Here is a 27,066-nt window from a genome sequence, read left to right on the forward strand (position 1 = left end):
AAAAATCCCACAAGGACTCAGAGGCAAAGAATATACAAATCAATTTTCACTGCAAAGTAAAGGAGCTGTTACAGTGGAGGATTACTGGACTGAATGTCAATATTATGACATAGTATGAGTGTGTTTCATGTTTGGTAATTGCAATCATTGTTGCTTTTGTTGTGGTCATCCATGTACAATGCTTGGTGTCAGTCTATTTATCTCCTGTAAAAATAAAATACAGTGTGTGTGTGTGTGAAAAAAAAAAAAAAGAGTCAGAAAGTAAGGAAACAAAACAAAATAGGAGATCCAACCTCTGACTAAGAAAAAGAGAAATGGGGGAGAAAATTAAATAAACAGTACAAATGAACTACAACTGTATGCAATAACACGGACCAACCTTAGAAAAATATTTCTGTGTAAAAAGCAAGTCACAGAAGACTACATAAGCTATAATATCATTTTATAAAGCCCCCAAACAAGTACAACTAAACAGTGCCACATACAATATGTAATTAAGTATTTTTTTTTAAAGTAAAGTGAGTGAAATAAAAAATTTTCAACAGTGGGAGAATCCCATACAGTTCCAAGAACATGGTGATGGTAATGTTCTAATGTTCCCATCTTTACGTTACGTGGTAGGTTCACAGGTCTTGTGTGTCATAGTACATAAGTTTATTTTTATATGAATAAAATATTACATAATAAAAATTTAAAACAAAATCAGCTTTTCTCCCATCAGGTAAATGCTTGGCAGGTTAGTGGGAGGTGTGGTGAAAACAAATTTGGGAGGTTTGATGGAACAGAAATTAATATTGTAAGATAGTTTTCTAAAACTACTGTTTCTAGATCCAGTCTTTGAGTTGTCCCGATTGAAAGGACCCACAGTATCCAGACCAAAAAATGCCAGGACTCACACCAAGGCACATCATTGTAAAACTTCAGGAAAACAGAGATAAAGAGAAGACTTTTTAAAACTGCTACCCAGAGGACTGCGAATCAGTATGGCACCAGAAGCTAGTAATACTAGCAGCTAGAAGATAAAGACACAATGCTTTACAAAATTCTAAGGGGAAATTATTTCCAACCTAAAATTCCACACGCAGTCAATGACGTATTAAATTAAGTATTAGAGTAAAATAAAGAAAATCTGAAATGAGCATAATTTCTGAAAAATGATCTCCTATGCATCCTTCTTCATAAGGCTCCATGGAGAATGTGCTTCATAATAAGGAAGGAATAAGTCAGTAAAGACAACAACATGAAACCAAGGAAACAGGGATCTTTTATTAACAGAGGAAGGAATTCTGACAAAAGGTGTGTGGTCTTGGACAGCAATCAATTCAGACTATAGGAGAAGTGAGGGCTCCAGGAGGTATAACACCAAGAAAAAGATAAAGCAGAAGAACAGGGCTTCCCTGGTGGCGCAGTGGTTGAGAATCTGCCTGCCAATGCACGGGACACGGGTTCGAGCCCTGGTCTGGGAAGATCCCACATGCCACGGAGCAACTAGGCCCGTGAGCCACAATTACTGAGCCTGCGCGTCTGGAGCTTGTGCTCTGCAACAAGAGAGGCCGCGATAATGAGAGGCCCGCGCACCGCGATGAAGAGTGGCCCCCGCTTGCCACAACTGGAGAAAGCCCTCGCACAGAAACGAAGACCCAACACAGCCATAAATAAATAAATAAAAATTTTTTTAAAAAAATGTAATTGTCAGTTCTTAATAAATATCTGACTTGATCTTGGGCTGAAGATATGAATATTTTTATAATATATAAACCAATAAATCCTTGCTAATCCTTTTTACAAAGGGATTTGTCATAATATTAATTTTTGAAATCAAACATGTTTTATATATTTTAAATGATTCTATTTAGGAAAAAAAGATGTTTTCAAAGTCTAACTATACATAAAATGAGAGACACAAATTAATGCATAATAAATATACGCTGACCCTGAAGTATGAAAGCTCAAAAGTGAAATCCGGTCTGCTCCCACTGACTGACAAGATCACAGGACATAATGAGGTAACATCAAAATAAGTCAATTTTTAACAAACACTTACTAAAGCCCAATATTATGCTAACTTGCCAAAGTTGCCTATCTTTCTTTAGATAAAATGCTGTACTATGATCGCTGAAGAAAAACCAATCTGTACTAGTGATTATCTTCTATAATACATGATCCTGCTCTGTCCTTCTGCCTATTTATTTACCTATAAGTCTTTGGAAGCTAACAGTCACAAGACAAATCCTTGTAACAGTGTTCTGGATAAACAGAAGAGTAGTGGACTTTGAGTGCTAAAATTCTCCCCCACTCCTAAGATTCAAGGCTATTGATAAAGTACGCAAATCGCTAGTGAATAAAAGGGAAAGCAGAAGTTAGGTCACATACTACAATACATTCCTTTACAGGTCTAATTACTCTAAAGACTCTATATATTTTGCAATATAAAGGAAAAGGAGGTTAAATTTAACTTAAAGAGTGAACTTGACTTTGCATTATGTTGAGCGTTCTCACAAAAGCTGCTGCTTGGAACAGAAGGAATACAACTCAGATTTAAAAAACAAAACCAAACAAAACTTGAGGAGGCATCCCTATGATGATAACTGTGCATGATAAACTTAGCAAGGTCAAGGACATCCTATCTATACCTTCAACTGCACTCTTAGGACAACCATATTAAAAGTCAACATAGGATCATTAAGGATAATAAAGATATCTTTTGGGTCACTACATAAATATACTATATTAAAAGAAACATACACATTCTGGACGTCTAAGCTAGGGTCAACAAACCTAAAAGTTACTTCCTTTGGCACGCAAGTTTTGTTCTATAAAGTACCTTTACTGGAGAACAACTAAAAAGCCAAAATACATCTTCATCTCTAACTTATTCCTACTTTTGCATTCCCATATGATTCCCTTGATAGGGAATAAAATATTCCCTTAACAGCGTCAGCTACCTGACACTAAATACACAAAAAAGAGAGCTCTGTATTGGTTTTCATTTAAAAACTACAATTTTCAACTGTTTTTTAGGAAAACAGACATTATTTTACTAGTTCTCCCAAGCATATCTTTGGGTTTTAAATTTTGTTTGTCTTTAATTATTTTAAATTCTAACATTGTCATTAAATTCTACCTACTCTACTATTGTCTATTCCATTTCCATAGTTATCAATTCAGTTCAGTATTTTAAAAGAGCACCTACCACTACATGATAATCACTACTCAATTCAGCCCATATCCTAACGATTCCCTGTACTAGTTACTTCTCAAGGTATAATCCCCTCATTATTACTGGCCTGTCAGGAGGAGTCATCCCCTCACTTCCACCTACTTCTCCTGGTCTACGGGCACCACCCTGTGGTCAGCAACAGGAATTACCCTTCCCATCATCTCATTTCTTCCCCCGAAGGAGAACATTACACCTGGGCTTTCTGGTTTTGCTCGCAGCTCAATTAATTCAATCTTACAAATCTCCCTTTCATTTGAACAGAGCAGAATGTCATCCTGGTGCAATTTACCACAGAGCACAGAGTTCCTTATTTATAAACGCTGGGTAATTCACAAACTCTAAGTCTACGAATTATTTGTTACTGAGTAAGAATGAGAAGGAATGGGTTTTTGCGAGGTAATTCAGATGAACTCGAGACAGCAGCGGGTGCTGAGCTCTGCATGCCTTCTCCAGTGTTGGCCTCAGCTGGAAGCCCTTCCGGGCCTGCGTGGGCCCGACTCCACCTTGTGGAGATACGGGCCGAGGGGAAAGAAGTCTGAAGCTCCTGCTGCTCCTGCTGCTCCTGAGGTGCCAGCCCGGAGGCAGTGTGAGCAGCTGGGGCGCTGCTGCATGGGACCTCCAGTGCAGGAGAAAGGTGACAGGTGGTGCCTTTCCCTTGAGCCCTGCCCACAGCTATGTAGTCCCACTGCATGGAAAATCCACATGTAGGCCTGGAAACCATGATTCTATCAAAGGTGGTTCAGACTATTCAGTGTGAAATCATCCCAACATTTTGGGCTCTTAGCTACCAAAAAGTGGGAATTACAACAGGAAGAGTAATCCTACCTCTCTCCTTCTACCTCACCTGCCTGCCTCAACCCTTTCCTCTTTTCTCTAATTTCCAGATTCAGCCAGGCATTACAAGAAAATTCCCTTTCTTGAGAGAAATGTGCTCTCATGCACCTCAGGAGATTTGTCTGTGGCCTATGGTTTTAAATAGCCCATTTATTTCCCAGTGGGTAGAAAATCAATTTTATGGATCTTCAAACAGATGTAATAGCCATCATGAACAATAAAATTAAATATTAAAGTGGCAAAAAAACTCCCTTTCTCTCTGTCCAAACTGAAATCAGCCCACAAAACTTCCCTAACTGCAGCCTAATAAAGGTATATTACTTTTTCTAAATTCATCTATAAACAGGAAAGTGATACAGTGAGCTCTGAAGTGATACTAACCTTTAAATAGAGAACCAGGATCACTAACCTCAAAGTTTCCCTTCACACTTGAATGTTGTCTTAGAAGTTGGTGGATGCTTATAATACAAGGCAGTAACTTCTTAGCTGAGCTCCCTGATACCTCAGCTTTTTTTTTTCTTACTTCATTCCACCTTGAACATAACTATTTAAAAAAATCGTATATGATATTTTCAACACGCAACCCCCCTTTCAGAAATATATAATGAGGGGTCCCTATATCCAATCACATCATCAAAATTATTGTTTCACATTCATTATGCTAAATCAAAGACCTCTACCCTAAATTGAAATTTTAGAAATCGGCTATATATAATCATATGCTCTTCCAATCTTATCTCTCATTACTTCCTCTAATTTCTTACTGGTCCTCATACTGGTTAGGCCCTAGAGTTCTATGTGGGGTATAAATAAAGATAACTAGCACATGGTCCTAGCTCTTGAGAGGCTCACAATTGGGGTTTCTTCTTTTCTTTTCTTTTTTTTGGTAAAGGTCTCACATATTTATTACTAAGCCAAACACTAGTGCAGAAACACTGACATAAAGAGAAAAATCATTTTCCCAATAAAATACATCCAGCTGTTCTGATGGTGGTGATGTTTTCAGAGTGATATGGTAAGATGCAAGTGACCCTGGCACAGCATAAATATGTGTGCCATCTCATGTGCAGGGCTCCTTACAGACCCAGCTTGGTTCTTCTCCTATGTCTTCTCTTGGAGACATACCTGATTTTATTACCAGCTTTCATTCGAATCCTTTGGGGAATGGGATGATTCTGCTTTTGTTTCTTGGCCAGGAATCGCATGACCCTGAAAGTCTGTGAGAAGACATGGCAAGGAGCAAATTCAACCGCACACAGGATGGCGGAGAAGAAAGAGGAACTGATTCTTCTTCTTTTTTAAAGCACACCTCAGCTATTTTGAAACGTGAAATCTGCATGTATTGTGTTGTCTTACAATGGAGAAGATCTATACTGAGTGTGCTTCATACTCCTAAAACATCTCCAAGGAGCACATTCTCTATAAAGCCCCTGTCAACAACTTGACCCCATACTTATCTCTCCCTTCTAGGAACTTCTACTGTCCTTAATTTCAGTAACAGCTGATTATATAGTGTTCTCTAACAAAGGTTTTAACTGCTAAGAAAGGGTTATAATATGCTATAGATATTAGTAGCCTCAGCCCTCTAGGTGGCCAAGTAGAGCCTACAGTGATTGGATCAACCACCTCACATGTCATCACTTTATCCTGCTTCTAATTTTCAAATTAGAAGTAAATTTAAATATTATTTAGTACAATGACCTCATCTTGAAAATGAAGGAAATGAAACCTAGAGAATTTAATTTGTTTAAGGTCACGCTGATATAAAAAAAACAGAAATAAGGCATTCTTAGAACCCAAAACTGTAGGCTCCTGACTCCTGGGCTTGATTATACCACATCACACTGCTTCTTTAATTGCCACTTACATAAATCTTGCCGTCCCAACAAGACTGTGAGGTCTCTGAAAATAAGGTTGTTAACATGATTTATATGTATCTCTCATCTCTCTCAAAGTGCCAGTCTCCAACTGAGGAATACTTAAGGGATAATTATTGGTGGGATAAAAGTATCTGTTGTAAAGAAAGGTCCCATTTAATAAAAAAGATAATTTTAATTTACATATTTAGAAATGTGTTTGAATAGTATAAACATTTGTGTGTATTCATATATGTACATAAATAGAAAATAAGAAAGAGGACAAATACACTTTAGAAGAGTGACCTGAAACTACACCTTAGACTAGGCAACTTGATATGACTATTCTAAAAGCTACATCTAAGCACAGTATGCTTGTTAAAAACAAGACAACAGGCCCCAAATGGAGTCACTTATGCTAATCCTCACATCGTCAAACTGAGAACTAAATTACAGTTTTGTCTCTCCCAGAAATGGACTCAAACCAGCCAATCAGGAATTGCTTGATCAGCATTAGTTAGGTAACCCCTGCCATCCTCTACAGGGAAAGTAACCTAGCAATAACCAATATACTTTTTTGCCTAGTATAACTTCCTTGTTCCTGCTCCCTTCGGCCTACAAAAGTCTTTCATATTGTACAGCTCTTCAGAGTTCCTTCTATTTGCTTAGACTGAATGCTCTCCAATTCATGAATCGTTGAATAAAGTCAGTAAGATCCTTAGATTTGCTCAGTTGAACTTTGTTTTTTAACAAGATGAAAAGTACTAACAGTTAAACTATACAACATAAGTTTAAATAATGCATACAGACCAAATTCTCATTAGTAAAAACTATTCTAAGTATTGCTCCTCACCCATCTGGCACATGTAGACAGGAGGCTATGACTTACGGCCTTGATGTGCATTATCATTTTCTCCCCTTAACAATGCCCCCAAAAATCCAATTTCAGTAAAATTTCTTTATAGTACAGGCCTTTGGGACCTTCCCCTTTGCTCTTCCCTCTGCCTGGTCTGCTCTTTCCCTAGTTATCTCCTCACATCCTTCAGGTCTTTGCTCATGTATCAGTGAGGTCTTCCCCGATCACTCTGCTTAAAATTTCCTGCCCTAGAATTCTTTATCTTCTTTTGCAACTGTCATATTGTGCATTTTACTTATATGTTTTGTTTACCTCCTCTTAAACTCCAGCAGGGCGAGTATTTTTGTCTGTTTTATTCACTCATATATTCTTAGCACCTAAAACTGTGGTGGGCAAAGTATGGGCCAAGGCCCAGATACTGTTCACCACAGTCAAACCCAGGCATGCCCATTCATTTACATATTATGGGTGACTGCTTTCATGCTACGACATGGTTGAGTAGTTGCAAGACAGACCATATGGTCAAAAATATTTAAATGACTGTTTACAGAAAAATTCTGCAGATCCCTAACCTAAAACAATGCTAGGTCAAACACTCTATAAACAATATTGAACAAATGTATGAACGAACATACATAGGGGGAAAACATTTCTGATCCCACGGTATTTTATAAAAGATATAACAGAAGAGCATCTAAACTGAGATATCACCATGAAAGCCTTTAGTATGCTTAACTAGGTTTGCACTTTCATCTATACAATTTTTCATATTCCACATCATAAACAAAGAAAAAAATGGGCAGGAGCGCTGAAGATGAGATAGTTAAGTGACTTGCCTAAAATCACTTGCTAGTAAATGGCAAATCAAGGACAGAAGCTTTTTTTTTTTTTAACACTATTTTCCATTATAATCAAGCACATTTTAATCAATTATTTTACACTCTTCTATTTGAGAATGAGGTATAAAATCTGGCTTTATAATATTACAAGTAACCTGAGTGTTTAGAAGTTTGACTCATCATAAAACAACAATTACAATATATAAAAACTTGAGGGAACTGAACCAAATTAAACTACTCTGAATTAGCAGGCCTCCTTTCTCCTCTAACTCTACTGTCCATTTCTCCCCTGATGTCACCACGTTATCTTTAAACAACACTAGCCTAATACTGTGGCACATTTATATACAATTGACCCTTGAACAACATGGGTTTGAATTGCACAGGTCCACTTACATGTGGATATTTTTCAATAAATATAGCACCTGTATTTTCATCTTACAGATCTTTAACTAAGTGTGGGGGGAAAGTTTGTGTTTGATTAGAGATCACAATAGTGAATTCAAAAGAATTAGGGTTTGAGTCCGGATTCTATCCAAACCAAACTGTTTCAGCTTCCTGTTCTTGGGTGAGTAATTTATCAACTCCTTTGGGGGTTTTTTGGGGTTTTTTGTTTTGGTTTGGTTTTTTAGGCAGTTCTACACTTTATAAATCATTTTCCCTCCCTCAAATTCTTTTCCCAATCAGGTTGCCACACAAAACTGAGCAGAATTCCCCGTGCTACACAGTAGGTCCCCGTCGGTCATCCATTCCAAACATAGCACTGTGAACATACATGTCGATCCCAAACTCCCCAACTATCCCTCCGCCCCACCCTTTCCTCCCTCCCAACCATAAGTTCGTTCTATATCAATTCCTTTGTTTTTGATGCAGAGATGGCAATATGTGGATTTTCAACTGGGTGGGGGATTGGCACCCTGAACTCCCACTTTGTTCAAGGGTCAACTGTACTATTCTGAAATTTCAAAGCACTTACTTAAATAATCTCAATTTACACCATGAAATGTATACTTGACTTCTGAACCACTATGAATCTTACCATTGCTTCAAAACATGGCTTATCTCTAACCTACTGTCATGAAAACATGTATTCAATTGCCAACTCCTTAAATTTTGATTCTTTCATTGGGCCTCTGCTGCAATAATTTAGTAGTTTTTCTAAAATGTTTTATGATGTTGCATAAAATCTACATCAAAGCTCATTATTCTTTTCTTTATCATAGAGAATCCCTTTCTTGACATACTGCTAATTAACTCCACTTGCCTTCCAGGGACATACTATTGGGACTTTCAAAATCTTTCAAACTGACCACTGTTATTCTCTTGCTTTGATCTCTCTGACTGCTCTATTTAAGGCAGCTAAGACCCTGCTTGCAGTATCATCCTTTCTTGCCTAGATTCTACAACAGACTCCTAACAGGTCCTCTGAGTATCCACCCTCGACCCCTGCAGTCTATTCACACAGCAGCCAGTGATCCTTTTTAAAAAGTAAGTCTTTTTTTTTTTTTTAGATTCCATATATATGTGTTAGCATATGGTATTTGTTTTTCTCTTTCTGACTTACTTCACTCTGTAGGACAGACTCTAGGTCCATCCACCTCACTACAAATAACTCAATTTCATTTCTTTTTATGGCTGAGTAATATTCCATTATATATATGTGCCACATCTTCTTTATCCATTCATCTGTCGATGGACACTTAGGTTGCTTCCATGTCCTGGCTATTGTAAACAGTGCTGCAATGAACATTGTGGTACATGACTCTTTTTGAGTTATGGTTTTCTCAGGGTATATGCCCAATAGTGGGATTGCTGGGTCCTATGGTAGTTCTGTTTTTAGTTTTTTAAGGAACCTCCATACTGTTCTCCATAGTGGCTGTATCAATTTACATTCCCACCAACAGTGCAAGAGGGTTCCCTTTTCTCCACACCCTCACCAGCATTTATTGTTTGTCGATTTTTTGATGATGGCCATTCTGACTGGTGTGAAGTGATACCTCATTGTAGTTTTGATTTGCATTTCTCTAATGATCAGTGATGTTGAGCATTCTTTCATGTGTTTGTTGGCAATCTGTTATGAAGAACCTAGGGGCAGGACAGGAATAAAGACGCAGACGTAGAGAATGGACTTGAGGACACCGGGAGGGGGAAGGGTAAGCTGGGACGAAGTGAGAGAGTGGCATGGACTTATATATACTACCAAATGTAAAACAGATAGCTAGTGGGAAGCAGCTGCATAGCACAGGGAGATCAGCTTTGTGCTTTGTGACCACCTAGAGGGGTGGGATAGGGAGGGTGGGAGGGAGATGCAAGAGGGAGGAGACATGGGGATATATGTATATGTATAGCTGATTCACTGTTATAAAGCAGAAACTAACACACCATTGTAAAGCAATTATACTCCAATAAAGATGTTTTAAAAAAAAAAAAAAAGGTAAGTCAGATCATATCACCCTTATGCTCAAAACCCTCCAATGGCTCCCTGTCTCATTCAAAGTACAGCCAAAGGCTTTATGATATCTGAGGCCCTACCCGATCTGGCTACCTGTGACCTCTCTAACCCCATCTCTTACTACTGTCCCCTGCTCACTCAGCTTTTCCTCACTGGCCTCCTTGCTATTCCTTGGACATGTCAGGCAGGCTGGAGTAACTCCCACCCTGGAGTTACTTCATCTGCCTAAGTACTTATCCCCCAGAGGGCCAGCCTCGTGACTTAACTCCTTCATCTCAAGTCTTCACTCAAATGTTACCTTCTCAGAGAGGCTTACCCTTATCATCCTACTTTACACTGCAACTCAACTCCCCTCTATACACACTCCTGATCTCTTATCTTGGTCTAATTTTGTTCTTTTTTCCCATAATAACTTATCATCTTCCAATATAACATACCATTCATTTATTATATCTATTGTATGTTATCTCCTTCAATACAAAGTAAGCTCCATAAGGACAGAAATTTTCGCCTGTTTCATTTTTTGGTGTATTCTAACTACCTAGAACATTGCCTAGTGCATAGTATGTATTTAATAAGTATTGATGAATAATTGAATGAAAGCTTACTCCATTTCAGAAACTTATCCATGTACATTCTCAAACTCACTAATTAGACATCCTGTCTTGCTCCCTATCTCTATTTACTACTAATTCATCAAACAAATAATCCAAGGGCCAAAGTATTAGGCATGGGGAATTCAAATATGAATAAGACACACTCCTGCCCTTAGGTAATTCTTCTCTCCACTCCCACCATCACTTCTTTGATCCAAACTACTGTCATCTCTCACCTGGACACGACAGCCTTCTGGCTCATCTACCTGCATTCCACCTGAACCCAGTCAATCCATTCTCCATGCTATAAGCATAGTGATATTTTCTAATCACAAAGTTGAAACTGCCCCCCTCGCTTAACACATTTTTGACCGGAGATGTATTACGGCCCCAGGTGTTAGTTTCTGCAAAAATCGCCCGGTCAATAACGTGTTAAAATGCTTTGATGCTACTCATTCCTCTTAGGTAGAGAAAAACCCCTTAACACTCTCTGCAAACCTCTGTATGAACTGCTTCCTATCTCTCTCTCTCCAGACTTAACCACTGAGTGCGTCCATGTGCACACACACAGACATACACACCTGCCATCCTATCCCTCATACTCAGTAAACTTCCTTCTATCTTAGCACCTTTGCACCTGCAGTTCTCACTCCATCACCTAATTACCCCAGATTATCCTATAGATCTCTGTCACTTCCTCATGGAAGTATACCCTGACTTCCTTAACTAGGTCAAATGTTCCAATAACAGGCTCTAGTAGCACTTGTCACAGCTGAAAATTTAGATTTGTTTGAATGGTTTTTTTTTTAGTTTTGTTTTGTTTGTTTTGGCCACACTGTACAGCATGCAGGATCTTACTTCCCCGACCAGGGATCGAACCCGCCCCCCCTGCATTGGAAGCATGGAGTCTTAACCACTGGACCGCCAGGGAATTCGCCAAATGATTATTTAATATGTGTACCCATCTGATAATAAACTCCATGAGAGTAAGGCTCACATCTGTTTTTTTTTTGTTTTTTTTTTTTATTATTTTTATTTTTGGCTGTGTTGGGTCTTCGTTTCTGTGTGAGGGCTTTCTCCAGCTGCGGCGAGTGGGGGCCACTCTTCATCGCGGTGCGCGGGCCTCTCACTATCGTGCCCTCTCTTGTTGCGGAGCAGAGGGTCCAGACGCTCAGGCTCAGTAGTTGTGGCTCACGGGCCCAGTTGCTCCGCGGCATGTGGGATCCCCCCAGACCAGGGCTCGAACCCGTGTCCCCTGCATTGGCAGGCAGACTCTCAACCACTGCGCCACCAGGGAAGCCCTCACATCTGTTTTTGTTCATCACAGTATCCACAGTGCCTAGAACATATCAATATATGTTTGCTGAATGAATGACTGAATGAAAGCATAAGCCAAAATATGGAAATAGGAAAAACTTTAGAGGAAGAATAAAAAGTATGGTAAAGGAGTGCTACTTGCTGTATGAGCTGGGAGTGGTATGAGGTAAAGAAGTGCACATAGGCTAAATCATGGAAGGTCTTGCATGTCATTTCAAGGAACATATGCCTCAGGAAATGATGGAGCCAGTGAAGGGTTTTTAAGCAGTGGAAATGACAATGATTTGTTTTGATTTTAGACAGCTCTCACAAGCTGTGCGCAGCATGGAGAAAGGTTTTGAAAGGGCAATGAGATGAATGAAGGCCTAAACTAGGACACTGATTTAGGAATGGAGAATGGGGGCAACCTTGGGGATCATGTGATTAAAGAGTAGGAGGGGTCCAGATAACTCAAAGCTTGCCAACCCGGGTGACTGGTGGCTCCAGAAATTCAGATCCAGTAATTCTCAAACTCATGGGCTGACTGCACTAGAATCATCTGAGGCCTTGATTAAAAATATACGTTTCTATACTGAGCCTGTGCTCTAGAGCCCGCAAGCCACAACTACTGAGCCTGCATGCCACAACTGAGGCCCATAAGCCTAGAACCCATGCTCCGCAACAAGAGAAGCCACCGCAATGAGAAGCCCACGCACTGCAACGAAGAATAGCACTCCCTTGCCGCAACTAGAGAAAGCCCACACGCAGCAATGAAGACCCAACACAGCCAAAAATAAATAAATAAATAAATAAATTTATTTTTTAAAAAAATACACATTTCTAGGCTCCATACCAGATCTTCTAAATCAGAAATTCTGGGAATGGGGCACAGAAATCTTATTTTCAACTAGTGTCCAAAGGGATTTTTACTGTATTCACTCAAGTTTTGAAACAACTGAGACAAAAAACACACTAGAAGGCAAAAAGGTTTATGAGAGATGATGATGATGAATTTAAATTTGTAAATGATGAGTTTGAACTGTCTATGCAGACAACCAACAGATAAATAACCAATTCTGAAGATCATATAAGATTGGTCAGGTTGGAGACCAAAATTTTGTGGAAGCATTTAAGTTCACAAAGGAGTAAAAAGACTGGTACAGGCTATGGTTAAAACTTAGAAGGACACAACACTTAAGATGTAGACAGAGAAGAGGATTTGCTCATTAGTTAGTAAATACCCTAAAATGCTATTTCTGCATGAGGTACTTGTGTGTAAAATGTTGTCCTTTTAGGTGCTCGGAGGGATACAAAGCTAAGACCTGGCGCCTGTCTTGCAAGCCCTGTGGACACTAGGCATTCTCCCAACATATCATCCAAAATGTCACAGGCCTTATTGTTCAAGTCCATAATATACCTTGAAAGACTGTAAGTTTACTAAGAAAACACTAGTTTTATTCCAAAACGTCTTTAACGTAGAGGATATCCTTACTCCCTATTATCTACAACAAAATCCTGTTGCCCTTCCTTCAAAGCTTTCCCAGATTCCTCTGACCAATGCCCAATACATAAAAATGGAGAGAGAGTTTTGTATGATAAAAGAGTTTTCGAATCAGATAGTGTCTAGCACACAGCAGTTACTAAAACATATCTAATCAAAATATAAATGGCCTAGACTTATTATTTTAGTTCTGAAACACTCTAGTTGGAAATATGCTAGCTGTGAAATCATGGCATACTTAACTGTTCTATGCCTCTGTTATTTCATCAACAGAAAAGGGAAAATACAAAAGAGAGGGCTGTTTTAGAATTAATGAGAAAATTACATAACTTGTGTAAACACACTGTCTGCCACATAATAAGCACAAGACGAATGGTAGCCTATCATTATCATCACTACCACTAGGTACTCCTAAATATCTCTTGATTAATATTTCATATAGTTTTACATAAAGGAAATTATATTGAAAATTTAAATATATTCATTTCCCCATCTCCAACTGAATATCTAAAAATGGTTAACACAAATTATGGCATTACAACAAAATATGTTATAATATTATGAGGTCAGTAAAAATCTATAAAGAATATTTATAAGTATCTAAAAATGCTCATGATAGAACTTTAATCAAAAATAATAGAAAAACAAAAAACAAAAAAACCTGTGCATTTAATAAGATTCTGGTTTTATCTTAAAATGTTAATCTTAATAAAACTAAATAAATTTAAATTTTCTTCGATATGTTTTTCATATGTAAGTAATATATTGAGAAAAAACACCAAAATATTGGCAATAGTTTTTTTCTTCTTTTATTTTTCTGTATTTTCAAAGGTTTCTACACTGGGCATATTTCTTTCAAATTCAAAAAAATTAACTTTTTAACTTTCAAATCACAAAGCACTTATAGATAAAACTGCTTATGACTATATCAATCTGCCTTTGTGAATTTAAAGATGATCCTTTAAATAATGTAATTTGACCAAGTATATACAAGTACTGTAGCGGACTGTATTTGTCAATAAGATTTTTCTGTGAGAAAAAGATTGACGTTAGTAAACCTGAAAAGAAAGGGAATACAGAACCTTTGTATTCAACATGTCATGACTGTTCCAACCAGGTCCCATTTCCAATATTAGGTCAAAGCCATGGTCTGCACATATTAGCCACAAATAAATACTTGCCAAATCTGATTTTTTTTTTTTTAAAAAGGAATCGAGCTTAAAGGCCAAGAATCTAATTTTAAAACTAGACTGGTTATGTGGCAGATGGCTAAGGCAAAAGCAGGTAGCTTTCAAGCACAATGGATACACTTGAAAATCAACTCAACATTTGTTTTTGGGTCATGTGTGCACATGGTTACATGCACGTGCAAGTCTATAAGAATGATATTAACTCCATGGGACAGAAATATCAGTGTACTTAAATGTTTATAACCAGTACTGAAACATTTTCATACTCAGAACTTTGAGTCAAGAGAGAAAAAAAAAGATATAAAAACAGAGGAGCCAATATTTAGAATTCAAAACTATCAATCTCACATACTAAGATACAGCAGAGTAGAAGTTCTCCAGACTAATCTCTACTTAACCAACTTGTCATATTATTCTTAAACTCTCTGTTTTCTTCAAAAGACATGTGGACTTTATGCCTTCATGAGAATCAATGTTCATGGCTAGTACTTCCATACACATCTTGCTCCCATATCAGTTTCTTACACTCATTATAATAGTTTAACTAAATACTAAATAAACCAATCAGATATGAGTAGAAAAAGGGCTGCTGTTTCTATGAAAACTAAGTAAAGCACTTTAAGACTCAATACAGGTAAGCTGCTTTTAAAAAAATGAATTTAAGGTGGGCAAGATATTTCAAGAGATTATTAAAACCTAAGATTCAGACCCCAACTGCTTCACAAGTGTCATTAAGTTATCACTCCACTTTATAAAAATTAAAACTAGAAATTACAGTCTATACAATGAGTACAAGAAAGGAACAGAAGTCCAATAGTAGATTTATGTTTTTAAAACGTTATGCTCTTTGACATCAGTCTTAGCAGTATTTTTTTTGGATCTGTCTCCTCTGGCAAGGGCAATGAAAGCAAAAATAAACAAATGGTACTACATCAAACTCAAAAGCTTCTGCACAGTGAAGGAAACCATCAACAAAACGAAAAGACAATCTACTGAATGGAAAAATATATTTGCAAATGATATATCCAATAAGGGGTTAATATCCAAAATATATAAAGAACTCACGCAACTCAATATCAAAGAACCAAACAATCCAATTTAAAAAATGGGCAGAGGACGTGAAAAGACATTTTTCCAAGGAAGACATACAGATGGGTCAATAGATACATGAAAAGATGCTCAACATCACTAATCATCAGGGAAATGCAAATCAAAACCACAATGAGATATCACCTCACACTTCTCAGAATGGCTATCATCAAAAAGACAACAAATAACAAGTGTTGGCGAGGATGTGGAGAAAGGGGAACCTTCATGCACTATTGGTGGGAATGGAAATTGGTGCAACCACTATGGAAAACAGTATGGGGGTTCCTCAAAAAAATTAAAAATTGAACTACCATACAATCCAGCAATTCCACTTCTAGGTATTTATTCAAAGAAAATGAAAACACTAATTTGAAAAGATATATGCACCCCTACTCTCACTGTAGCATTATTTATAATAGGCAAGATATGGAAGCAATCTAAGTGTCCACTGATAGACAAATGGATAAAGAAGATATATACACAATGGTATGTTACTCAGCCATAAAAAAGAATGAAACCCTGCCATTTGCAACAACATGTATGGACCTAGAGGCTATTATGCTAAGTGAAATAAGTCAGAGAAAGACAAATACCATGTGAGTTCACTTATATGTTGAACCTAAAAAACAAGACAGAGAGTCCCATAGATAAAGAAAACAAACTGGTGGCTGCCAGAGGAGAGAAGGGTGGGGAGGCGGGCAAAATGGGCGAAGAGGATGTAATGTACAGCATAGCAAATACAGTTAATAACATTATAATAACTTTGTATGGTGCCAGATGGTTACTTAACTTATTGTGGTGATCAATTCATAATGTATGTGAATGTCAAATCACAGTGTTGTACATCTGAAACGAATATAATATTGTATGTCAACTATAGTTCAATTTAAAAAGGAAAATAAAATGTAAGACAACCTTAGTTTTACGTTAAAATAAAATATTCAAATATACTTCAATAAAATTTTTAAAATAAGGGAATTCCCTGGTAGTCCAGTGGTTAGGACTTGGTGCTTTCATTGCCGGGGCCCGGGTTCGATCCCTCGTCAGGGAACTAAGATCCCACAAGCCATGCAGTGCAGCCAAAAAAAATTTAAATTAAATTAAAAAAATAAAAATAAAATATTCAAAGTACGTATCTTTTTAAATAATTTTTTTGATAATAAAAACTTTTACTGACTGTCTGTAAGACCTATACCCAAAAGTTCACAGCAGTTCATTTCATTACAGCCAGAAAATGGAAATGATCCAAATGTCCATCAGCTGGTGAATGGACAAACAAATAGATACACAATGGAATACTATTCAGCAATAAAAACGATGCAAGAACATAGCTGAAACTCCAAAGCATTATGCCAAGTGAAAGAAGCCAAATACAAAAGACTATGCACTGTATGATTCCATTTACATTAAATTCTAGAAAAGGCAAAACAATAGTGATAGAAAGCAAATCAGTGGTTGCCAGGGGCCAAGGGTTGGTTAGAGAACAGAGGACTTACAGCAAAGGAGCATAAGAAATCATCCTGGGGTGATGGAGATGTTCTATACCATGATTGCTGTTACATGACTATTAATTTCTCAAAACTAATCAAACTGCACACTTAAAATTACTGGGTTTTATTGAAGTATATGTCAGTAAAGTTGACAAAGAACATTAAAAAAAACAATCTTATGAAAAAAGATTCTCCCTTGGCTTTGTTTCTATGAAGTTTTCAAAACAATATAAATGCATACACTAAGCTTTACTTATGCTCTTTCATTATAACATAAAAGTCTGTAATCCTAGAATCGCTACCAATAAATTTCTTAATGTTCTCTGGTACAGATTAAGACAAATTATACAATTACATTGTTAGTTTGTATTGCCAAGGAGATTGCATAATTGATAATCGAATGTCCTTTTTACTTGAATTATAGCATAAATATATGCTACTTTTCCTCATTTATACTTTTAATTTTAATGAAGTAAATCATTATTCTGATGATTCTGTTATTCTGGTGGATCTGTTTTTCTGACACGTTTAACTTCTTAAAGAGATTTACTGTCCACTATCTGTTTGTTTCTATTTAGTGTCTTTTTTATTTTATTTATTTATTTATTAAATTTATTTTATTTATTTATTTTTGGCTTGTTGGGTCTTCATTGCTGCGTGCAGGCTTTCTCTAGCTGCGGAGAGTGGGGGCTGCTCTTCGTTGTGGTGCGCGGGCTTCTCATTGCGGTGGCTTCTCTTGCTGCGGAGCACGGCTCTAGGCATGTGGGCTTCAGTAGTTGCGGCACACGAGCTCAGTTGTTGTGGCTCGCGGGCTTCTCACTGTGGTGGCTTCTCTTGTTGCGGAGCATGGGCTCTAGGCGTGTGGGCTTCAGTAGTTGCGGCACACGGGCTCAGAAGTTGTGGCTCGCGGGCTCTAGAGCAAAGGCTCAGTAGTTATGGCGCACAAGCTTAGTTGCTCTGCAGCATGTGGGATCTTCCTGGACCAGGGCTCGAACCTGTGTGCCCTGCATTGGCAGGCGGATTCTTAACCACTGTGTCACCAGGGAAGCCCCCAGTGTCTTCTTTAGATAGGAGAGGTTTAAAGGTCCTAGACTCAATATTTAGATTTGTAGGCTAAATATGCTATAAAATAAACTTACTGGTGCCAGAAGCAGACACAGAATGAAAGTGATTTACTATCATAAAAGCCCTAAGGAATACATAAAAGTAAAGCCAAAAGATAGCAAGATGGTGACACTAAGGGACAGACCTCACCCACAAATGTGTTCTGTTTTGGCTTGCACAGTATGTTAAAAATCAAGAGATTATTCATTTAACTTTCTAGCTCTCTTGAAAATTCAGAAGCCCTGGCAAGACTGGGCTCACAGTCCTAAATTAAAACAATCAGCTAAAGCTAAGAAGACACTGTCCCTTTAGACAGGGCACATACTCTTTTTTTTTTTTTTTTTTTTTGGCTGCGTTGGGTCTTCGTTGCTGCATGTGGGCTTTCTCTAGTTGTGGCGAGCGGGGGCTACTCTTTGTTTGTTCTGGAGCGTGGGCTTCTCATTGCAGTGGCTTCTCTTGTTGGGGAGCACAGGCTCTAGGTGCACGGGCTTCAGTAGTTCTAGCACGTGGGCTCAGTAGTTGTGACTCGGCTCTAGAGCACAGGCTCAGTAGCTGTGGTGCACGGGCTTAGCTGCTCCACGGCATGTGGGATCTTCCTGGACCAGGGCTCGAACCTGTGTCCCCTGCATTGGCAGGCAGATTCTCAACCAATGAGCCACCAGGGAAGTCCCATAGACAGGGCACATACTCTTTCTTCAGTCCATCCAAGCCTCTAACACTTGAGTTCCCTCATTGTCACTACGTACCTAGCTACATGTATCTGAGTTCTCAAAACCTAGTTTGAAACAGTTTGAGGTTAGTGCCTCAATTAACCATAACTGAGAGATGAAGTTAGAGTTATATGAATGGAGTTCCCCCTAAATTTGTTATGCTTAGCTCTCCTTCCAGGCAGACCAAAAAAAACTGTTCATTAAGAATAAATGATAAGAGTCCCTCCCATCAAGAAACTTACACAAGCCTCTTAGATAGCCTCATCCACCAGAGGGCAGAGAGCAGAAGCAAGAAGAACTACGATCCCGCAGCCTGTGGAACAAAAACCACATTCACAGAAAGATAGACAAGATGAAAAGGCAGAGGGCTATGTACCAGATGAAGGAACAAGATAAAACCCCAGTAAAACAACTAAATGAAGTGGAGATAGGCAACCTTCCAGAAAAAGAATTCAGAATAATGATAGTGAAGATGATCCAGGACCTCGGAATAAGAATGGAGGCAAAGACTGAGAAGATGCAAGAAAATGTTTAACAAAGACCTAGAAGAACTAAAGAACAAACAAACAGAGATGAATAATACAATAACTGAAATGAAAACTATACTAGAAAGAATCAATAGCAGAATAACTGAGGCAAAAGAACGGATAAGTGACCTGCAAGACAGAATGGTGGAATTCATTGCTGTGGAACAGAATAAAGAAAAAAGAATGAAAAGAAATGAAGACAGCCTAAGAGACCTCTGGGACAACATTAAATGCAACTACATTCGCATTATAGGGGTCCCAGAAGGAGAAGAGAGAGAGAAAGGACCAGAGAAAATATTTGAAGAGATTATAGTCGAAAACTTCCCTAACATGGGAAAGGAAATAGCCGCCCAAGGCCAGGAAGCACAGCGAGTCCCATACAGGATAAACCCAAGGAGAAACACGCCGAGACACATAGTAATCAAAGTGGCAAAAATTAAAGACAAACAAAAATTACTGAAAGCAGCAAGGGAAAAACGACAAATAACATACAAGGGAACTCCCATAAGGTTAACAGCTGATTTCTCAGCAGAAACTCTGCAAGCCAGAAGGGAGCGGCATGATATACTTAAAGTGATGAAAGGGAAGAACCTACAACCAAGATTACTCTACCCGGCAAGGATCTCATTCAGATTCGATGGAGAAATCAAAAGCTTTACAGACAAGCAAAAGCTAAGAGAACTCAGCACCACCAAACCAGCTCTACAACAAATGCTAAAAGAACTTCTCTAAGTGGGAAACACAAGAGAAGAAAAGCACCTACAAAAACAAACCCAAAACAATTAAGAAAATGGTCATAGGAACATACGTATCAATAATTACCTTAAACGTGAATGAATTAAATGCTCCAACCAAAAGACACAGGCTTGCTGAATGGATACAAAAACAAGACCCATATATATGCAGTCTACAAGAGACCCACTTCACCTAGGGACACATACAGACTGAAAGTGAGGGGATGGAAAAAGATATTCCATGCAAATGGAAGTCAAAACAAAGCTGGAGTAGCAATACTTATATCAAATAAAATAGACTTTAAAATAAAGAATGTTACAAGAGACAAGGATGGACACTACATAATGATCAGTGGATCAATCCAAGAAGAAGATATAACAATTATAAATATATATACACCCAACACAGGAGCACCTCAATACACAGGGCAGCTGCTAACAGCTATAAAGAGGAAATCGACAGTAACACAGTAACAGTGGGGGACTTTAACACCTCACTTACACCAATGGACAGATCATCCAAAATGAAAATAAATAAGGAAACAGAAGCTTTAAATGACACAATAGACCAGATAGATTTAATTGATATTTATAGGACATTCCATCCAAAAACAGCAGATTACACTTTCTTCTCAAGTGCGCACGGAACATTCTCCAGGATCGAACACATCTTGGGTCACAAATCAAGCCTCAGTAAATTTAAGAAAACTGAAATCATATCAAGCATCTTTTCTGACGACAACACTATGAGATTAGAAATGAATTACAGGGAACAAAACATAAAAAACACAAACACATGGAGGCTAAACAATACGTTACTAAATAACCAAGAGAAGAAATCAAAGAGGAAATCAAAAAATACCTAGAGACAAATGACAATGAAAACACGATGATCCAAAACCTATGGGATGCAGCAAAAGCACTTCTAAGAGGGAAGTTTACAGCTATACAAGCCTACCTCAAGAAACAAGAAAAATCTCAAACAAACAATCTAACCTTACACCTAAAGGAACTAGAGAAAGAAGAACAAACAAAACCCAAAGTTAGCAGAAGGAAAGAAATCATAAAGATCAGAGTAAAAATAAATGGAATAGAAACAAAGAAAACAATAGCAAAGATCAATAAAACTAAAAGCTGGTTCTTTGAGAAGATAAACAAAATTGATAAACCATTAGCCAGACTCAAGAAAAAGAGGGAGAGGACTCAAATCAATAAAATTAGAAGTGAAAAAGGAGAAGTTACAACAGACACCGCAGAAATACAAAGCATCCTAAGAGACTACTACAAGCAACTCTATGCCAATAAAATGGACAACCTGGAAGAAATGGACAAATTCTTAGAAAGGTATAACATTCCAAGACTGAACCAGGAAGAAATAGAAAATATGAACAGACCAATCACAAGTAATGAAATTGAAACTGTGATTAAACATCTTCCAACAAACAAAAGTCCAGGACTAGATGGCTTCACAGATGAATTCTATCAAACATTTAGAGAAGAGCTACCACCCAATCTTCTCAAACTCTTCCAAAAAATTGCAGAGGAAGGAACACTCCCAAACTCATTCTATGAGGCCACCACCACCCTGATACCAAAACCAGACAAAGATATCACAAAAAAAGAAAATTACAGACCAATATCACTGATGAATACAGATGCAAAAATCCTCAACAAAATACTAGCAAACAGAATCCAACAACACATTAAAAGGATCATACACCATGATCAAGTGGGATTTATCCCAGGGATGCAAGGATTCTTCAATATATGCAAATCAATCAATGTGATACACCATAATAACAAATTGAAGAATAAAAACCATATGATCATCTCAGTAGATGCAGAAAAAGCTTTTGATAATATTCAACACCCACTTATGATAAAAACTCTCCAGAAAGTGGGCATAGAGGGAACCTACCTCAACATAATAAAGGCCATATATGACAAACCCACAGCAAATGTCTTTCTCAATGGTGAAAAACTGAAAGCATTTCCTCTAAGATCAGGAACGAGACAAGGATGTCTACTCTCACCACTATTATTCAACATAGTTTTGGAAGTCCTAGCCACGGCAATCAGAGAAGAAAAAGAAATAAAAGGAATACAAATTGGAAAAGAAGAAGTAAAACTGTCACTGTTTGCAGATGACACGATACTATACATAGAGAATCCGAAAAATGCCACCAGAAAACTACTAGAGCTAATCAATGAATTTGGTAAAGTTGCAGGATACAAAATTAATGCACAGAAATCTCTTGCATTCCTATACACTAATGATGAAAAATCTGAAACAGAAATTAACGAAACACTCCCATTTACCATTGCAACAAAAAGAATAAAATATCTAGGAATAAACCTATGTAGGGAGACAAAAGACCTCTCTGCAGTAAACTATAAGACACTGATGAAAGAAATTAAAGATGATACCAACAGATGGAGAGATATACCATGTTCTTGGATTGGAAGAATCAATATTGTGAAAATGACTATACTACCCAAAGCAATCTACAGATTCAATGCAATCCCTATCAAATTACCAATGGCATTTTTTACGGAACTAGAACAAAAAATCTTAAAATTTGTATGGAGACACAAAAGACCCTGAATAGCCAAAGAAGTCTTGAGGGAAAAAAACGGAGCTGGAAGAATCAGACTCCCTGACTTCAGACTATAGTATAAAGCTACAGTAATCAATACAATATGGTACTGGCACAAAAACAGAAACATAGATCAATGGAACAGAATAGAAAGCCCAGAGATAAACCCACACACACCTATGGTCAACTAATCTATGACAAAGGAGGCAAGGAGATACAATGGAGAAAAGACAGTCTCTTCAATAAGTGGTGCTGGGAAAACTGGACAGCTACATGTAAAAGAATGAAATTAGAACATGCCCTAACACCATACACAAAAATAAACTCAAAATGGATTAGAGACCTAAATGTAAGACCGGACGCTATAAAAGTCTTAGAGGAAAACATAGGAAGAACACTCTTTGACATAAATCAGAGCAAGATCTTTTTTGATCCAACTCCTAGAGTAATGGAAATAAAAACAAAAATAAACAAATGGGACCTAATGAAACTTCAAAGCTTTTGCACAGCAAAGGAAAACATAAACAAGACGAAAAGACAACCCTCAGAATGGGAGAAAATATTTGGAAACAAATCAACAGACAAAGGACTAATCTCCAAAATATATAAACAGCTCATGCAGCTCAATATTAAAAAAACAAACAACCCAATCCAAAAATGGGCAGAAGACCTAAATAGACATTTCTCCAAAGAAGACATACAGACGGCCAAGAAGCACATGAAAAGCTGCTCAACATCACTAATTATTAGAGAAATGCAAATCAAAACTACAATGAGGTATCACCTCACACCAGTTAGAATGGGCATCATCAGAAAATCTACAAACAACAAATGCTGCAGAGCATGTGGAGAAAAGGGAACCCTCTTGCACTGTTGGTGGGAATGTAAATTAATACAGCCACTATGCAGAACAGTATGGAGGTTCTTTAAAAAACTAAAAATAGAACTACCATATGACCCAGCAATCCCACTACTGGGCATATACCCAGAGAAAACCATAATTCAAAAAGACACATGCACCCCAATGTTCACTGCAGCACTATTTACAATAGCCAGGTCATGGAAGCAACCTAAATGCCCATCGACAGATGAATGGATAAAGCTGTGGTACATATATACAATGGAATATTACTCAGCCATAAAAAGGAATGAAATTGGGTCATTTGTTGAGACGTGGATGGATCTAGAGACTGTCATACAGAGTGAAGTAAGTCAGAAAGAGAAAAACAAATATCGTATATTAACTCATGTAGGTGGAACCTAGAAAAATGGTACAGATGAACCGGTTTGCAGGGCAGAAGTTGAGACACAGATGTAGAGACAAACGTATGGACACCAAGCGGGGAAAGCTGCAAGGGGGGTGGGGATGGTCGTGTGATGAATTGGGTGATTGGGATTGACATGTATACACTGATGTGTATAAAATTGATGACTAATAAGAACCTAATGTATAAAAAATAAAATAAAATTAAAAAATTAAAAAAAAGTGTAAATGATAAGAATGCATACGTTCTACTGTAGAAAGCAAAATGTATACTGAATGCTGATAATGTGGTACAGTGTGTAATGAAATTATAAGCAATTTAGTATATTCCCATGCTAAGCACAAACCCAGATACCAGAACTTTATTCATTATCTTCACTAATATTAAGAAAGCCAGTTCATGTGTAAAACTAAAGCAACAAGAACAAAGCATCTTTATTGCTCTGCCATAAAACTGAGCCTTTTAATATAATACATGAAGAGCACATGAAGTATACTGAAGGTTTTAGCAAAAGGATAAAATAAATAAAATATAGCAATATGTTAGGAAGCAAATAGGAATATAATTATAAGCATTCATTATTAGCTATAATGATTATTATTCAACTCACTTATTTAATGAAAAGGGAAACTATCTTTTGCCACAACTTTGAGGTACTTGATGAGATACCTGTTTTTAGTCACCAAAGCAAAGTTTGCAGAGTCCTAGATACAAAGAACAATAAGTTAACAGATAATCTAACAGACTTACCCGTTCTGCGGATGCCTCATCCCCTGGCAGACACGCAGCAGCAGCAGCAGCAGCAGCACAAGCTATTTCCATCACAGTGGAGCTGGTAGGAGCATCAGTAGTGGATGAAGATCTGGGTCGGCCGGACTGCATAACAGTTGCCATCTCCTGGCCAGACTTCCTGTTGATTTGGGGACTTCCCTTTGGGGCCTCTGGCTTGCCCCGCCTACTATGCAAGCTCGTCCCTCTCTTCATCTTGGGTGGCACTCGGATCTGCTGCAGGACACGATTCAGAGCTGTGGGGTGGGTGGGGACACCATCAATCTCAGCACACGCGTTCTGGCCTTCCAGATCCATTTCGGGTTCTGGATCTGCCTGAATTTGTTGCACATCATGTGGAGACACTGATGACCTCCTGCGCTGGTGCTGGAAGAGATGCTTCAAGCCTTGGCCAATCACATTAATGTTCTCCAAAGCATTGTGGGTCATTTTAGACAACTTTTGTTCTGATTCTGTCTGCTTTCTGGCCTCTGCATCTTGGGATTTGCCTCCAGGATCAGGGTCCTCAAATAACTGTTCACTGCCCGAAGGCTCCATCAGTAGACTTAATACGATTATTTGCAAACTCAAAAATTTTTAAACACACCAAGACTGTCAAATTAGGTAGGCATTGCTTCAACAGTAACTACACATGCAGCTTTGAGACGAAGGCTTCATGCCTATCTAATGTTAAAAAAAAAAAAAAAAAAAAAAAAAGAACCTCATATTATAAATCCATGCAGAAACTCCAGGGTTAAAACAAAGAAAAACATGCCACTAGCCAAACAACTAGGCATTATCATTAAACAATCTTTAATCAGAAGATTAAAAGATAGTTTTCCAGATAGTGGGTAATGATTATTTTCTAGAATAGGAGAAAAAGCTCAGAAACAAGTACACGGGAAATGAAAAGAGCAACGTTTTAAAAAATCCCTACAAGTTTCAATATGAAGAACTGAATACTAGAGGAGTCATCTTGGAATGGAAACCATAATATTTGAGAGAACAGCCATTACTTGGGGAATAAGAGAGAACAGAGCACAGAGCATTCAATATATACAGCCTTGCTGAGGCAATTTAAATTATTCCTCTCATTCATAACCACAGTTAATTATCTGTATGCTGAAGCTCAGTAGAGTAAATTCAAAGAATAATAGTGAGAAGTGAATATTCCAACCTAACTGTACGTGGATTTTAATGGAAAAGAGGAATTTCTGGTTAACTTTCATACTCATCAAGGTCACTGGCAACTAGAAGTTACAGGTTTGCACTTTTGAGAAGAAAATGGAAATTAAAATCTTATAAGCTGAATTCTCTGCTGAAGCCCAAATGATCTTTTGGCACCATATGAGTGAATGATCCAGAGAGAATCTGTCTTCAGAGAGACTAAAGCTTTGCTCAGTACCAGCTATCAAGAAAAGGGACTCAAAGAAATCCCTTTCTTTGAACAGTGTCAACCCTGACAGAGGCTTCTCATACACAGTCAGTCCTCCATATCCACAGGTTCCACATCTGCAGATTTAACCAACCTCAGATGGGAAATATTGGGGGTGGGGGAGTTCCAGAATGTTCCAAAAAGCAGAACCTGAATTTGCCATGTGCCCAGCAACTATTTACATAGCATTTACATTGTATCTATAACTATTTTCATAGCATTTACATAGTATTAGGTATTATAAATACTCTAAAGATGATTTAAAGTATATGGGAGGATGTGCATAGTTATATGCAAATACTATGTCATTTTATATAAAGGACTTGAGCATCTGAGGATATCTGTATTTGCAGGGGTCCGGGAACCAATCCTCCAAGGATACCAAGGGACAACTGTATTCACAAAAACTCAAAAGCAAAGAAGTGACACAGTAACTGGGTATGACTGAAAGTAGAGAAAAAGAAAGGTCAAATAGCAACCACATACCAATATTAAATGCAGGAAATTAAAAGGAAGTTGAAACTAAGAGATGCAAGGTCAGCACAACTGCCATGGTTACAGAGATCACATGCCAAAAAAAAGGGGGGGATGGTAAGGATGAGATTTTTCATAATAGAAAGTGTGTTTTTTTTTAATTGAGTTTCTGCAAATATATAAAACAAAATTGTATTAATGTACAGAACCTGCTAGGGAGGGCAAAATATGGT

General features: G+C 37.8%; 1 protein-coding gene and 1 pseudogene across 11 annotated transcripts in view; both read right to left on the minus strand.

Moving 5' to 3' along the window:
- Positions 1-25,042, minus strand: LOC309638038 (large ribosomal subunit protein eL39 pseudogene; annotated as a pseudogene). The gene is made up of 2 exons (XR_014268565.1): positions 24,907-25,042; positions 1-11,992 (listed from the first exon to the last, which is right to left on the minus strand). The product of XR_014268565.1 is annotated as a large ribosomal subunit protein eL39 pseudogene (transcript).
- The window catches only part of TMCC1 (transmembrane and coiled-coil domain family 1), a 220,624-nt gene that overhangs the window by 127,610 nt on the left and 65,948 nt on the right, over positions 1-27,066 (minus strand). For 6 of the 10 annotated variants that reach the window (XR_014250965.1, XM_082413487.1, XM_082413478.1 and 3 more), the window contains one exon: positions 24,907-25,608. Coding sequence is in view for 9 of the 10 variants with exons in the window: in XM_082413487.1 (XP_082269613.1) it covers positions 24,907-25,482 (576 nt within the window). In the remaining variant the exon portion in view is untranslated. The remainder of the gene's footprint in view (positions 1-24,906; positions 25,609-27,066) is intronic. The other 4 variants (XM_082413488.1, XM_082413479.1, XM_082413485.1 and 1 more) reach the window with 2 other exon arrangements.

This window comes from Balaenoptera physalus, assembly GCF_965194825.1.
Source record: "Balaenoptera physalus genome assembly, chromosome: 11".
NCBI lineage: Eukaryota > Metazoa > Chordata > Mammalia > Artiodactyla > Balaenopteridae > Balaenoptera > Balaenoptera physalus.